Source organism: Bufo gargarizans, chromosome 1 (assembly GCF_014858855.1).
Source record: "Bufo gargarizans isolate SCDJY-AF-19 chromosome 1, ASM1485885v1, whole genome shotgun sequence".
In the NCBI taxonomy this organism is placed as follows: domain Eukaryota; kingdom Metazoa; phylum Chordata; class Amphibia; order Anura; family Bufonidae; genus Bufo; species Bufo gargarizans.
Genome location: NC_058080.1, coordinates 596,955,807 through 596,973,203, shown reverse-complemented (window position 1 = coordinate 596,973,203; position 17,397 = coordinate 596,955,807). Strand labels below are relative to the sequence as shown.

General features: G+C 46.9%; 1 protein-coding gene across 1 annotated transcript in view; it reads right to left on the bottom strand.

Annotated features, from left to right (window-relative positions):
* FBN2 (fibrillin 2) overlaps positions 1-17,397 on the bottom strand; it is a 340,887-nt gene that overhangs the window by 261,710 nt on the left and 61,780 nt on the right. Inside the window, exon 3 of the mRNA XM_044275860.1 lies at positions 4,349-4,447. Coding sequence (XP_044131795.1) covers positions 4,349-4,447 — 99 coding nt within the window. The remainder of the gene's footprint in view (positions 1-4,348; positions 4,448-17,397) is intronic.

Genomic DNA, 17,397 nt, shown 5'->3' with positions numbered 1-17,397 from the left:
ACATCCCTTGCTTGGCGCATGTGCTGAATTTGGTGGTGCAGAAGTTCATTCACAACTACCCCGACATGTCAGAGCTGCTGCATAAAGTGCGGGCCGTCTGTTCGCGCTTCCGGCGTTCACATCCTGCTGCTGCTCGCCTGTCTGCGCTACAGCGTAACTTCGGCCTTCCCGCTCACCGCCTCATATGCGACGTGCCCACCAGGTGGAACTCCACCTTGCACATGCTGGACAGACTGTGCGAGCAGCAGCAGGCCATAGTGGAGTTTCAGCTGCAGCACGCACGGGTCAGTCGCACTACAGAACAGCACCACTTCACCACCAATGACTGGGCCTCCATGCGAGACCTGTGTGCCCTGTTGCGCTGTTTCGAGTACTCCACCAACATGGCCAGTGGCGATGACACCGTTATCAGCGTTACAATACCACTTCTATGTCTCCTTGAGAAAACACTTAGGGCGATGATGGAAGAGGAGGTGGCCCAGGAGGAGGAGGAGGAGGAGGAAGAGGGGTCATTTTTAGCACTTTCAGGCCAGTCTCTTCGAAGTGACTCAGAGGGAGGTTTTTGGCAACAGCAGAGGCCAGGTACAAATGTGGCCAGCCAGGGCCCACTACTGGAGGACGAGGAGGACGAGGATGAGGAGGAGGTGGAGGAGGATGAGGATGAAGCATGGTCACAGCGGGGTGGCACCCAACGCAGCTCGGGTCCATCACTGGTGCGTGGCTGGGGGGAAAGGCAGGACGATGACGATACGCCTCCCACAGAGGACAGCTTGTCCTTACCCCTGGGCAGCCTGGCACACATGAGCGACTACATGCTGCAGTGCCTGCGCAACGACAGCAGAGTTGCCCACATTTTAACCTGTGCGGACTACTGGGTTGCCACCCTGCTGGATCCACGCTACAAAGACAATGTGCCCACCTTACTTCCTGCACTGGAGCGTGATAGGAAGATGCGCGAGTACAAGCGCACGTTGGTAGACGCGCTACTGAGAGCATTCCCAAATGTCACAGGGGAACAAGTGGAAGCCCAAGGCCAAGGCAGAGGAGGAGCAAGAGGTCGCCAAGGCAGCTGTGTCACGGCCAGCTCCTCTGAGGGCAGGGTTAGCATGGCAGAGATGTGGAAAACTTTTGTCAACACGCCACAGCTAACTGCACCACCACCTGATACGCAACGTGTTAGCAGGAGGCAACATTTCACTAACATGGTGGAACAGTACGTGTGCACACCCCTCCACGTACTGACTGATGGTTCGGCCCCATTCAACTTCTGGGTCTCTAAATTGTCCACGTGGCCAGAGCTAGCCTTTTATGCCTTGGAGGTGCTGGCCTGCCCGGCAGCCAGCGTTTTGTCTGAACGTGTATTCAGCACGGCAGGGGGCGTCATTACAGACAAACGCAGCCGCCTGTCTACAGCCAATGTGGACAAGCTGACGTTCATAAAAATGAACCAGGCATGGATCCCACAGGACCTGTCCGTCCCTTGTCCAGATTAGACATTAACTACCTCCCCATAACCATATATTATTGGACTCCAGGGCACTTCCTCATTCAATCCTATTTTTATTTTCATTTTACCATTATATTGCGAGGCTACCCAAAGTTGAATGAACCTCTCCTCTGCCTGTGTGCTAGGCCTAAATATATGCCAATGGACTGTTGCAGTGGTGGCTGACATGAAGCCTGATTCTCTGCTATGACATGCAGACTAATTCTCTGCTGACATGAAGCCAGATTGTCTGTTACGGGACCTCTCTCCTCTGCCTGGGTGCTGGGCCTAAATTTATGACAATGGACTGTTGCAGTGGTGGCTGACGTGAAGCCTGATTCTCTGCTATGACATGCAGACTGATTCTCTGCTGACATGAAGCCAGATCCTCTGTTACGGGACCTCTCTCCTCTGCCTGTGTGCTAGGCCTAAATATATGCCAATGGACTGTTGCAGTGGTGGCTGACGTGAAGCCTCATTCTCTGCTATGACATGCAGACTAATTCTCTGCTGACATGAAGCCAGATTGTCTGTTACGGGACCTCTCTCCTCTGCCTGGGTGCTGGGCCTAAATTTATGACAATGGACTGTTGCAGTGGTGGCTGACGTGAAGCCTGATTCTCTGCTATGACATGCAGACTGATTCTCTGCTGACATGAAGCCAGATCCTCTGTTACGGGACCTCTCTCCTCTGCCTGGGTGCTGGGCCTAAATTTATGACAATGGACTGTTGCAGTGGTGGCTGACGTGAAGCCTGATTCTCTGCTATGACATGCAGACTGATTCTCTGCTGTCATGAAGCCATATTGTCTGTTACGGGACCTCTCTGCTCTGCCTGTGTGCTAGGCCTAAATATATGCCAATGGACTGTTGCAGTGGTGGGTGACGTGAAGCCTCATTCTCTGCTATGACATGCAGACTGATTCTCTGCTGACATGAAGCCAGATTGTCTGTTACGGGACCTCTCTCCTCTGCCTGTGTGTGTGCTGGGCCTAAATATATGCCAATGGACTGTTGCAGTGGTGGCTGACGTGAAGCCTCATTCTCTGCTATGACATGCAGACTAATTCTCTGCTGACATGAAGACAGATTCTCTGTTACGGGACCTCCCTCCTCTGCCTGGGTGCTGGGCCTAAATATATGCCAATGGACTGTTGCAGTGGTGGCTGACGTGAAGCCTCATTCTCTGCTATGACATGCAGACTAATTCTCTGCTGACATGAAGACAGATTCTCTGTTACGGGACCTCCCTCCTCTGCCTGGGTGCTGGGCCTAAATATATGCCAATGGACTGTTGCAGTGGTGGCTGACGTGAAGCCTCATTCTCTGCTATGACATGCAGACTGATTCTCTGCTGACATGAAGACAGATTCTCTGTTACGGGACCTCTCTCCTCTGCCTGTGTGTGTGTGCTGGGCCTAAATATATGCCAATGGACTGTTGCAGTGGTGGCTGACGTGAAGCCTCATTCTCTGCTATGACATGCAGACTGATTCTCTGCTGACATGAAGCCAGATTCTCTGTTACGGGACCTCTCTCCTCTGCCTGTGTGTGTGCTGGGCCTAAATATATGCCAATGGACTGTTGCAGTGGTGGCTGACGTGAAGCCTCATTCTCTGCTATGACATGCAGACTAATTCTCTGCTGACATGAAGACAGATTCTCTGTTACGGGACCTCTCTCCTCTGCCTGTGTGTGTGCTGGGCCTAAATATATGCCAATGGACTGTTGCAGTGGTGGCTGACGTGAAGCCTCATTCTCTGCTATGACATGCAGACTGATTCTCTGCTGACATGAAGCCAGATTCTCTGTTACGGGACCTCTCTCCTCTGCCTGTGTGTGTGCTGGGCCTAAATATATGCCAATGGACTGTTGCAGTGGTGGCTGACGTGAAGCCTCATTCTCTGCTATGACATGCAGACTGATTCTCTGCTGACATGAAGCCAGATTCTCTGTTACGGGACCTCTCTCCTCTGCCTGTGTGTGTGCTGGGCCTAAATATATGCCAATGGACTGTTGCAGTGGTGGCTGACGTGAAGCCTCATTCTCTGCTATGACATGCAGACTAATTCTCTGCTGACATGAAGACAGATTCTCTGTTACGGGACCTCCCTCCTCTGCCTGGGTGCTGGGCCTAAATATATGCCAATGGACTGTTGCAGTGGTGGCTGACGTGAAGCCTCATTCTCTGCTATGACATGCAGACTAATTCTCTGCTGACATGAAGACAGATTCTCTGTTACGGGACCTCTCTCCTCTGCCTGGGTGCCGGGGCCTAAATATCTGAGAATGGACTGTTCCAGTGGTGGGTGACGGGAAGCCAGATTCTCTGCTATGGAACCTCTCTCCAATTGATTTAGGTTAATTTTTATTTATTTAATTTTTATTTTAATTCATTTCCCTATCCACATTTGTTTGCAGGGGATTTACCTACATGTTGCTGCCTTTTGCAGCCCTCTAGCTCTTTCCTGGGCTGTTTTACAGCCTTTTTAGTGCCGAAAAGTTCGGGTCCCCATTGACTTCAATGGGGTTCGGGTTCGGGACGAAGTTCGGATCGGGTTCGGATCCCGAACCCGAACATTTCCGGGATGTTCGGCCGAACTTCTCGAACCCGAACATCCAGGTGTTCGCTCAACTCTAGTCACTACCCATCTTGAAAAGTTTCCCCCCTGACATATTAACTTCCTGTTTGTGGCACATTAGTATATCACCAACCATTCCCATTTTATTAAGGTGTATCCATATAAATGGCCCACCCTGTATATTGGTGATTTGGATGCACAATATACTACCTTCATCACTTGTGAAATTTCTAGAACCTACAGACATTATCATCATATCAACCTTGTTTTTTAACCTCACCGGTTTTAGAAATGCAGACTGGGGCCACTTGTCCATTGGAGCATGTGCACATGTTTGGACGGGAGCAGAATCCTTCCCCACAGCTATTTCTACAAATTGCTATAGAAAGAGAACAAAAAGGAAAATTGAATCAAAATAAAAAATTGAATTAAACAAGAATAAAAATTTCAATAATCGTCTTCTGACAAGCCTTTTAATATTACTCATAACTTTCAGCATGTAGCAATACTAGACTAAATAAGATAAGATAGATAAGATGCCTTTATTGTCACTCTACAATACAATGTAATACAATGTACAATACAATGAAATGTTGCTTGGAGCAATCCTAGATGCCATGGACAGAGGAACAAGAACTGACATTTAAACTAAAGCATTACACTAGAAAAAAACAAAACATTGCACTAGAAGGCATTACTATTCACAGTTCACAGCATATATATAGCAAGAGCAAAGTAGAAAGTGCTTGTGAGTATATATACACTGATTCAGACACCACTGTAGACTAGCATATGGCAAGTGAATCTCTCAAAATTTATTTGGGTTCACCTTGCCCAAATCGACCAAAAAAAGTGTATGACACTCCGAGGTCTCCTAGGACACATATATTTTCTTTCTTGTTTCTCATTTTAACAAATTTTTTTTAATGAATAAAAAAAAAAACTTGCACAAATCAAATCACAATAATTTTGATTCAGATCCTCCTCAAATTTTTACTAAATTTGGGTAGAATTAGATTTGCTAATCTCTAGACAAGACCATAATGGTATATTTGACAAATTTAATATCCATGTTTTTCCCCTTTAAATTCCCTTTGTCATGTTTTAAAGGAATTCTGATGAGTAAGCCCTACATAGAAGGGGGAGGAAACATATTTAGTTCACTAGTACCCATAATAGCCTAAAGGCCCCTGCCCAAGCATCGTTCAGATACTTGCTAACAAGCGTTTGTAGGAACATTGTTAGCAAAGATCTGCTGGTGTAAAGGTGATCACATCATACATGTGCCTGCAGCAGATGGTGCCATCTAAACAGCACTCCTCTGCTAGCAAACAAGGATTATGTATGGGGACGAGCAATGGCATTAGCCATCACTCCTCCCCAGATTGTGGAGAAAATCACTGCATGTAAATGCATGGTCTTCTTCACTGATAAGCAGACGATTGCTGGGAAGGAACATTTGCTCAATTAAGCAGTGTACAGTGACTTTAAGGGCTGTTGCACCCGAGTGAGTACATTGAGGGAATCACGCTCTGTGTTTGAATGTGATCCTCCGTTTTGGACATGGAGTGCACAGCATTATCATGATTTATAATGCTATGTGCCTCTGCTTGACCTTACTTCTACATAATCATACTGACAGCTTTATGTCACTATGATTCTGTAGAAATAAGGTAAAGCAGAGGCACATAGCATTAGAAATCATAATAATGCCGTGCACTGCTGCAAATCCGAGAAATGAGGATCACGCTCACACACGGGGCGTGATTCCCGCAATGGACTCACTCATCTGAAACAACCCTAAGGAATAATTCCCGCAATGGACTCACTCATTTTGAAACAGCCCTAAGGAATAATTCATGCATGCACAATCTAGATTGGTGAATCAAACCAGTCCTAATACATTTCTCCACATGTGTCTGCCCTGCTGACAGGTTCCTTTCATTTGACCTGAGAGGCAGAGTTTTTGTATCATCAATATGTAACTGAAAATTAACTAGTTGATTACACAAGTCACTGAATGTACGACCTCAGGGTGTAGCTATAGTGAGTTTAGACTAGCAGTCCCAACAAGCACCTGGTGTCTGCGGTAGCTCACAAACCCCTCAAGAAACTAATATTACAAATGGAACTTGATACAGATTTAAAATTGCATCCCTGAAGTTTTAAGTTATGCCTCAGAACCAACTCCAGCCAGTTTTATTGATCAGAAGATCAGTATTGGACTGGGATTCCTTGGGCCCACCAGAGCAAATTATATCATCAATACAGTCTAATAGGTTTTGAATCAAATATACCCTACTGGCAAATGGTTGAATCCAAAAGCAGGACTAATTCTTATTTTTTTCTCCTGGGCCTTTGGGGTCCACTATAGCATTACAGCTTAGGCCCTACGGAGGATCCTCTGGTACTCTGGCAGGCCTGTCTGACCATACTGTAGATAACTATTGCAGACTGACTTCTATTGGCTACCACAGCATCCACAAAATATACATGATAATGATCACTGTAGACATACAGTACATGAAAATGTGCAAGTATAAGGTGGTTGTTCCTTAATTGAACACTAGTCTTACATCTTGAGACCAAGTAAGAGAGACAGAGAAATGTATTGTCTTCTATTTACAATGTAGCGCAAATATGTCCCTGTTCCTTCTTACTCCAAAGTATATCACATTATTTAGAATTAGAAATAGTTCAGCTTACTTATATCTGCCTTGCACAAAGGCTTTTGCTATCACTAGCACAGTCAACCCATACATTTATGTCTGGCCTTAGTGGTCCTTTAGCGACATAAAAGGTACAATTAAGAATTATGCTATTAGTCACATCGCTCTGGAACATATCAAACCATGATGAACCTTATAAATATTGTCAGAGTTGACCTGGGAAAGTCATTTTCTACCTGATGTGGAATGTTCCATTTTAACCTCACATAAACAACGTCTCTCTATATAACAGATTTAAATCTATGTATAGTTTTTGCTATGGAGATTTAGTATATAATTAGCATAACAATAAACTACCATATATCTTTGTATTTATGTTCCTGAAGTCATGAGATAAGTGAATATATGGATCTAAGCCAATAATGCAAGGAGATGATAGCTCCTATCACCAGCAAATTGTAAAACTAAACTTGAACATATTTTTTTTTTTGTTTTAATTTGTTTGGCAGCACTTGAGATACAGTGAAGTGATAAAGAAGCAATCTTTCAAGAATCAATTTTCTTACCAGTGTCTGTATTTGTGAGTTATCCCCTCCCCCCTGATCCTCAGCTGTGTCATGTGACCAGCACTCTGAATGTCCAAAAAACACAGATGTGGACTAGAGATGAGCGAATTTTTAAAAAATTCGATTCGGCTGGTTCGCCAGTTTAAAAAATAAAATAAAATTTGGTTTGATCTGAATTTATTTGCGGCGAATCGGATTAAAAAACGGCTATTTTCCTGGCTGCAGAGAGCCTTTATAGTGGTGTAGAACACTGTGCCTTGTAGTAACACGCATAGGGAGTCTGCTGTGGTAGTGAAATAATACTGTAAGTCAGTATGACATGCAGATGACCAAATAACTCAAGTATGTACTCAACACAGGTTGATGTTAGCGCCAAGAAGAAGCGCACTCCTTTTACACCGTCGGCAGCTGATTCCACATACATGTCTACAGAACCTGTTCTATTAAATGCTTATACAAGTAGAGCCCCCCCAACAGAGTGTAGAGGGTGTCAGCAGTAAGTTTGTGTTGACATCACTGATTATTTTTCCCTTCCTCTGATCCGTCAGAACAATAACCCCCAAAAAACGGATCATGTCTGTTGAGCATCCACCTTAACTCGGTCAGCATTTGGTCAGTAATCCATCAGTATTGCTAATGCCGAAAAAGCCAGGAGTGGATCCAAAACAGAGATAACACGTGAATGGAATATTTGCATGTCTTCTGTGTTTTGTACCCACTCCTGCCTTTCGCTACCAAAGCACAAGCCAATTCTGATGGGACCATACAGGCCTTAAAGCCGCTACACATACAGGATCTGCTGTGCATCTCATTTTTCCTTCCTTCTGACAGACCAAAAGAAGGGCCAAATAAATGATGATGTCAGCCAGGCCAAAAGGCAAAATAGTGGCCCAGTCTTGAAGTAGGGAGGGTGAGAACAACATAGGAAGTCCACAGAGTGGCCCTATGACATAGTGGTGAGGTGGAAGCAGCAATAGGAGACCACAGAGTGGCCCAATGACAGAGTGTGGAGGTTGCGGCAGCATCATGAGGAGGCCACAGAGTGGCACAATGACAGTATGGAGGTGGCGGTAGCATCAGAAGGCCACAGAGTGGCACAATGACATAGTGAGGAGGTCGGAATAGATCAGTAGCGGGTAGGGAACAGGGGGGGGTCACCCACCCCGAGTGTCACACCGGTCACTGTATAAAAGTAGGTAAGGTTGAGCGCCAAACTCCCAAAAGACAGAGTATAAGTGAGTGATGGTGTTAATTATTCGATGAGGTAATCAAAAAGTCTGGTCTGATGCATCAGGCATTTGTAGGTGGAAATCCTGGCTGTTCCACCCTTGATTCATCTTGACAAAGGTCAGTCTCTCCACATTTTGGGTGGACAGGCAAGTTCTTCTGCGGGTAACTATGGCCCCTGCCGCACTAAACACCCGCTGTGATGCCACACTACTGGCCAGGCAGGACAGCTTTTCAGGGGCAAATTCGGCCAGTTGAGGCCACAAATCCAGTTTGGCTGCCCAGTAGTTCAGCGGATCTTCAATGTGGAGGGCAGGGTGCTGTCGAATTATGCCACCAGCTGCTGGTTCAGGTTATGCTCCAGATGCTGCTGCTGGTGAGTAGTTTCTTCACTAGGCGGGTGAAGAAAGCTGCTCATCAGGGACTCTAGACTCAGACTGCTGCTGATGGAGCTGGTACTGCTCCTGCCAAACCACCCCTCCCCAGCAGCCATGGCAGTCAGACCTGCAAAAGGATGGACGATGGCGCAGATAGGCAGTGGCCAAATGACTACATAGGATGTTTCTATAGTAGTTCAGTTTGTTCTCCCTCTCAGCAGGTGTAAAAAAGAGCCCAACTTTGGACTGGTAGTGAGGGTACAGCAAGGTGGGGAGCCAGAAGTCATCCCTCTGCCGAATGGTGACAATTCGGCTGTCATTACTCAAGCAAGTGAGCATGCATCGGGTCATTTGTGCAAGTGACTCAGAGGTACTCCATGCCTCGATCTCCACTGCATACTGCCGCGGTGTGTCTGGGTCCTCTGCCTCGTCTTCTTCTTCACCCTGTCGCTTCTCTGGCTGCTCCTGCTCCTCCTCTCCTGTCACATGTGTAGAAAAACCACTTATTTTTGTTATACATTGCTTGAGCTCCAATCTCGTCCTCGTCCTCCTTCTCCAGTTCAGCCCCTACAGGGCTCAAGTGACCGTGAGATGTAGGCGCCACGTCTCCAGTCCCCTGACCAGCCAGATTTACCAGCATCTGTTCTAGGACATGAAGCAGTGGAATGACATTGTTCATCCTGTAGGCCTGGCGAATGACAAATAACGTGGCCTCCTCAAAGGGCCTGAGCAAACAGCAGGTGTCACGCATGAGTTGCCACTGGCTGACATCAAAGTTACACAGGGGAGTACTCCTGTCTGCTTGGATCATCAAGAAATCATTTATGGCCTTTCTCTGTTCATATTGTCGGTCCAACATATTGAGGATGGAATTCGAACGGGTGGAAATGTCGCATATCAGCCTATGTAGGGAGATACCATTCTTCCACTGCAGCTCAAGGAGGGTGTGCTTTGCATTGTACGAGTGGCTGAAGTGCATGCAAAGTTTCCTGGCCATTTTTAGGATGTCTTGCAGATGGGTGGAAGACTCCAGGTACCGATTGACAACCATATTGAACATGTGTGCCATGCAGGGAGCATTGCTCAGCCCTCTTTTGAGTAGTCGCGGAGAAAACCAGGATTCGATTTCTTGATGAAGGACACAGAGCAGTTCCTCCCCAGTGTGACTCTATTTGCCCAGGCAAACGAGGTGCAGAACAGAGTGACACCGCCGGGCCCTGCACATGTGGTATGCTGAAGGGGCATTCTGAATTGTCCCTGCAATGGAGGGTGAAAACACAGTGGAGGATAAGGAGGCAGAGGCGGACATTGTCGCAGGACCAAGGGTGTGAGAACGTGGAGGCAGAAGCGGCATCACCTGGCCAGGTTGCTGGTGTCGCTGTGCAGGAACCACATTCACCCAGAGGGCCGTAAAGGACATGTATTGTCCATGACTGTAGTTACAGCTCCACATGATGGCGCTGACGTGCACTTTGTCAGACACCAACAGGGTCAAGGACTCGCCCACCTTCTGTTCTACATGTGTGTGCAGTACTGGTACTGCCTTTTTTGCAAATAAATGACGACTTGGGACTCTCCGTCTCGGTTCGGCACAAGCCATCAGTTCTCTGAAAGGTGCAGAGTCCACCACTTGGAAAGGGAGGGACTGCAGCACCAGCAACTCGGCCAGGAGCACATTTAGCTTCTGCGCCATTGGATGAGTGCACGCATACTGTTGTCTCTTGGCAATCGCTTCAGTGATCGATTGCTGACAGAATGACTGATGAGGAGTAGGAGGGCGAGGAGCAGGAGCATCAGGACCAGCAGATAATGGGAAGGACAGACAGCTACCTTTGGCTGAGGTGGTGGAGCCTTGACTGCCTGAAACCCTGGTTCGTGCCACTGGGTGATGTAGCAGTTGCTGTGTCAGGCTGGACCGCAACATCTGAGCCACGTTCTCCCAGGCCACTTTATGTTGACGCTGCATATGTTGACACAGGGCCGTGGTGCAAACATTGGCACCCTGGCCACGCTTCACCTTCTGCCCACAGATTCCACAAATGGCCATGTTCACCTCCGGTGGCTTAACAAAAAACCGCCACACCGCCGAGTAGGTGATTTTAGCCCCCACCACTCTGCACTGACTGACTGCTGCTGCTTCTGTGAACCCCTGCACCTCTACTTTCCAGGCAGGTATGCTCCTTCGAAGCGGGTGGTCTACCCCAGGCATGTTTGGCTCCCGACCTCGAACTGCTGCCACCCTGCTGACTCCCAGCCACGCTAGCGACTTGCTGGCTCCGCCGCTGCCTCACGGGCAAGCTGCCACCCTCTTCTCCCGATGATGATGAAGCCCTTAATTGACCCGGCTCCTCAGTACGATCAGCTACATCATCATCATCTAGTGCTGTCTGCACATCACTGATGTCCTCCTCAACGGTCTCTGGGTCAGGAGCCTGACCGCTAGAAACACCAGCTCCCACGCCACTCTCCTCATCACTACTTGGCTGCCTACCAGAGGAAGCAGCGGATGTCTCCACCACATCTTGGCTGACCAGTAGATACTGACCTCCTCTAGTAGGTCGTCCTCGCTGTATAGTGGAGCTGAGCCCACAGCATATAATAATTCTCTGGCTGAGGGAACAGAAAAGGACAGAGGCAGGTTGAGGACAGGTGAGGGCACAGGGCCTGTTCCCGGGCCATGCCAACTAATGATTGTGTCTGACGAACCCACCGACTCTTGGCTGGGGGTGTCTGATGTCACTCGCGATGAAGTCGAAGATCGAGTCAATCATTCAAGAACCGCTGAGATGCTGGTCAAGACACAACCACTAGCTGACACTGGGAGCTCAGGCCTCTCAAAGTGACCCCTGCTGTCACGGCCCTTTACTCTGCTGTGACCTCTGCCTTCGCCAGAAACATTTAGGCCTCTGCCACTCCCCTATGCAGGGCCTGTCACTTCTCTGAGATGCTGTTAGATCAAATAAATGAATAAAAAGGAAATTAAAACACACCAAAAAAGTCTGTAATTTTCAAATTTCACCACACAACGGCTAATAAGCCAATTTTTTCACACTAATACACACAAAAAAGGGCTTTAGAACATATAACTGCACCGCTGAATGGCAAATAGACCCTTATTTTTTTCCAATTATACACGCCACAGAAGGCTTTAGAACATATAACTGCACCGCTGAACGGCAAATATATTTTACTTTTGTCACTAATACACGGCAAAAATGGCTTTAGAACATATAACTGCAACGCTGAACGGCAAATAGGCCCTTATTTTTTTCCACTTGCCACAAAGGCTTTAGAACATATAACTGAATACAACCAAAAATATTAAACAGTATACGTCTGCAATATTTACATTAGTAAAATTGCCTAATCCCGACGTTAAAAATAAAATAACTAATCTTTATTAAATGTTACACTTAAAATTGGAGTTACAACCTCTCATTTATAGCTCCTACTATTCAGGCAGTGTATAACCCCAGACGGTGGGGAGAGGTGTAGTGAATTTTAGCGCTTATGCTTTCTATCTCAAGCTCGCTGGATTGTGTATAGCTGGAGTGTACCTCATATATCCTATAAAACATAGGTTACACTACATCAGCCTGTAATAGCAGCCATGACCCATAGCATTCAACATTGTACTACATTGTAGCAGTCACAATGTTGTTGCAGCACATATATTCCAATAACCGTCACTGTATGGAGCCGATAAGTAGAATTGCTGCACTTCACTGCCTATTAGAGAAACAGCTAGAAGAACCAGCTCGTTTTAACCAGAACTAAGATAGTGTGGTCTACATAAATGACCTAGTGTCCTCTCATTGACACTATTCCTGGTACGCTCGCCCCCTATGCTGTTTCTGTATCTGTCTACCGCTCAACGCGTTTCTGTGCAAGAGTGACCCTGCACATCATCAGGAGCAGATAATAACAGTAGCAAGTATTATCAAACGCACATAGCGGCGTGTGGACTGGCAGTATTTCGGCGCTGTGACAGCCGTACTGGTCTCCCGCGCTTCGCCTTGAAATAGGTCAAACCCCACCCCTCAGCAGGCACGGTCTCGATGGTAGCCAATCACGATGGGGGTGTGTGCGTTATCTCCACCCACCGTGTGACGCAGGTATATAGGAGGGAATCAATAGGCGGCTGTGCTTGTCATTCTGAGAGCAGCACTGCGGTTAGAGGATGGAGATAAGGATACTGGTCTCAAAACACCTCCCAGTATCTCATACATTTCAATATCTGTGTTAATTTAAAACAGCAAAAGCACACAAGGGTAACAAAGCAATATTTCCTAATCTATTGTATAATATAGGCTGAATCACAGACTACTGTGTATCATGCTGTCTATCAAAAGATGTAAAGATACACAGGCGCATGACCCATACCAGATTGTGATATTAATCCCCAAGGGGGATATATGAGTAACCATAAAACAGGCATAAGGTAACAAACAAGCCTGAAAGAAATTACGTATCAATTTGTTACCCATATATTGTATATTAAGAGGTAGTCAGAGATATGGGGTACATGATGCTTCTAAGTGAAACATGTGTATGAGATGGTATCATTTAGGCCCCACGGTTTAACAGTTCGCATTAAAAAAATCCATTGAGCCTCTTTTCATAATAAGATTGTATCAACGTCACCTCCTCGTGCTGGTCGCGTCACATGTTCAATCCCCTGAAATTTGACTGTCTCTATTGTCCCGATTTGACAATCATTCACATGTCGTGCTATCGGTGTGTCCACCTCATTTATAATATCAGACAGATGTTCCCCTATTCTTTTCCTAAATTCCCATTTTTTTTGCCAATATATTGGCTACAGCATGCACAAGTCAGTAAATAAACCACTCCTACAGTTTTCCACACAACGGCTAATAATCCCTTTTTTCCCACTAATACAAGCCAAAAAATACTTTAGAACATATAACTGCACCACACAAGGGCAAATAAGACGTAGAAATATTTCATTTTAATAAACCCTATTAATGGCTGCATCAAACAGCACTTGCACCCCAATAACAAGAACTGTTTGCTGGAATTACAGAGCGGTATAATGGCAATTTGGGTCACCAGTAGAGTTGAGCGAACACCTGGATGTTCGGGTTCGAGAAGTTCGGCCGAACTTCCCGAAAATGTTCGGGTTCGGGATCCGAACCCGATCCGAACTTCGTCCCGAACCCGAACCCCATTGAAGTCAATGGGGACCCGAACTTTTCGGCACTAAAACGGCTGTAAAACAGCCCAGGAAAGGGCTAGAGGGCTGCAAAAGGCAGCAACATGTAGGTAAATCCCCTGCAAACAAATGTGGATAGGGAAATGAATTAAAATAAAAATTAAATAAATAAAAATTAACCAAAATCAATTGGAGAGAGGTCCCATAGCAGAGAATCTGGCATCCCGTCACCCACCACTGGAACAGTCCATTCTCAGATATTTAGGCCCCGGCACCCAGGCAGAGGAGAGAGGTCCCGTAACAGACAATCTGGCTTCATGTCAGCAGAGAATCAGTCTTCATGTCATAGCAGAGAATCAGGCTTCACGTCACCCACCACTGCAACAGTCCATTTTCATAAATTTAGGCCCAGCACCCAGGCAGAGGAGAGAGGTCCCGTAACAGACAATCTGGCTTCATGTCAGCAGAGAATTAGTCTGCATGTCATAGCAGAGAATCAGGCTTCACGTCAGCCACCAATGCAACAGTCCATTGTCAGATATTTAGGCCCAGCACCCAGGCAGAGGAAAGAGGTCCCGTAACAGAGGATCTGGCTTCATGTCAGCAGAGAATCAGTCTTCATATCATAGCAGAGAATCAGGCTTCACGTCACCCACCACTGCAACAGTCCATTTTCATAAATTTAGGCCCAGCACCCAGGCAGAGGAGAGAGGTCCCGTAACAGACAATCTGGCTTCATGTCAGCAGAGAATCAGTCTTCATGTCATAGCAGAGAATCAGGCTTCACGTCACCCACCACTGTAAGAGTCCATTTTCATAAATTTAGGCCCAGCACCCAGGCAGAAGAGAGAGGTCCCGTAACAGACAATCTGGCTTCATGTCAGCAGAGAATTAGTCTGCATGTCATAGCAGAGAATCAGGCTTCACGTCAGCCACCAATGCAACAGTCCATTGTCAGATATTTAGGCCCAGCACCCAGGCAGAGGAGAGAGGTCCCGTAACAGAGGATCTGGCTTCATGTCAGCAGAGAATCAGTCTTCATATCATAGCAGAGAAACAGGCTTCACGTCACCCACCACTGCAACAGTCCATTTTCATAAATTTAGGCCCAGCACCCAGGCAGAGGAGAGAGGTCCCGTAACAGAGGATCTGGCTTCATGTCAGCAGAGAATCAGTCTGCATGTCATAGCAGAGAATCAGGCTTCACGTCAGCCACCATTGCAACAGTCCATTGTCATAAATTTAGGCCCAGCACCCAGGCAGAGGAGAGAGGTCCCGTAACAGACAATCTGGCTTCATGTCAGCAGAGAATCAGTCTTCATGTCATAGCAGAGAATCAGTCTTCATGTCATAGCAGAGAATCAGGCTTCACGTCACCCAACACTGTAAGAGTCCATTTTCATAAATTTAGGCCCAGCACCCAGGCAGAGGAGAGAGGTCCCGTAACAGACAATCTGGCTTCATGTCAGCAGAGAATCAGTCTTCATGTCATAGCAGAGAATCAGGCTTCACGTCACCCACCACTGTAAGAGTCCATTTTCATAAATTTAGGCCCAGCACCCAGGCAGAGGAGAGAGGTGCCGTAACAGACAATCTGGCTTCATGTCAGCAGAGAATCAGTCTTCATGTCATAGCAGAGAATCAGGCTTCACGTCACCCACCACTGTAAGAGTCCATTTTCATAAATTTAGGCCCAGCACCCAGGCAGAGGAGAGAGGTCCCGTAACAGACAATCTGGCTTCATGTCAGCAGAGAATCAGTCTTCATGTCATAGCAGAGAATTAGGCTTCACGTCACCCACCACTGTAAGAGTCCATTTTCATAAATTTAGGCCCAGCACCCAGGCAGAGGAGAGAGGTCCCGTAACAGACATTCTGGCTTCATGTCAGCAGAGAATCAGTCTTCATGTCATAGCAGAGAATCAGGCTTCACGTCACCCACCACTGCAACAGTCCATTTTCATAAATTTAGGCCCAGCACCCAGGCAGAGGAGAGAGGTCCCGTTATAGAGGATCTGGCTTCATGTCAGCAGAGAATCAGTCTTCATATCATAGCAGAGAATCAGGCTTCACGTCACCCACCACTGCAACAGTCCATTGTCATAAATTTAGGCCCAGCACCCAGGCAGAGGAGAGAGGTCCCGTAACAGACAATCTGGCTTCATGTCAGCAGAGAATCAGTCTTCATGTCATAGCAGAGAATCAGGCTTCACGTCACCCACCACTGTAAGAGTCCATTTTCATAAATTTAGGCCCAGCACCCAGGCAGAGGAGAGAGGTCCCGTAACAGACAATCTGGCTTCATGTCAGCAGAGAATAAGTCTTCATGTCATAGCAGAGAATCAGGCTTCACTGTCACCCACCACTGTAAGAGTCCATTTTCATAAATTTAGGCCCAGCACCCAGGCAGAGGAGAGAGGTCCCGTAACAGACAATCTGGCTTCATGTCAGCAGAGAATTAGTCTGCATGTCATAGCAGAGAATCAGGCTTCACGTCAGCCACCAATGCAACAGTCCATTGTCAGATATTTAGGCCCAGCACCCAGGCAGAGGAGAGAGGTCCCGTAACAGACAATCTGGCTTCATGTCAGCAGAGAATCAGTCTTCATATCATAGCAGAGAATCAGGCTTCACGTCACCCACCACTGCAACAGTCCATTTTCATAAATTTAGGCCCAGCACCCAGGCAGAGGAGAGAGGTCCCGTAACAGACAATCTGTCTTCATGTCAGCAGAGAATCAGTCTTCATGTCATAGCAGAGAATCAGGCTTCACGTCACCCACCACTGTAAGAGTCCATTTTCATAAATTTAGGCCCAGCACCCAGGCAGAGGAGAGAGGTGCCGTAACAGACAATCTGGCTTCATGTCAGCAGAGAATCAGTCTTCATGTCATAGCAGAGAATTAGGCTTCACGTCACCCACCACTGTAAGAGTCCATTTTCATAAATTTAGGCCCAGCACCCAGGCAGAGGAGAGAGGTCCCGTAACAGACATTCTGGCTTCATGTCAGCAGAGAATCAGTCTTCATGTCATAGCAGAGAATCAGGCTTCACGTCACCCACCACTGCAACAGTCCATTTTCATAAATTTAGGCCCAGCACCCAGGCAGAGGAGAGAGGTCCCGTAACAGAGGAATCTGGCTTCATGTCAGCAGAGAATCAGTCTTCATGTCATAGCAGAGAATCAGGCTTCACGTCACCCACCACTGTAAGAGTCCATTTTCATAAATTTAGGCCCAGCACCCAGGCAGAGGAGAGAGGTCCCGTAACAGACAATCTGGCTTCATGTCAGCAGAGAATCAGTCTTCATGTCAT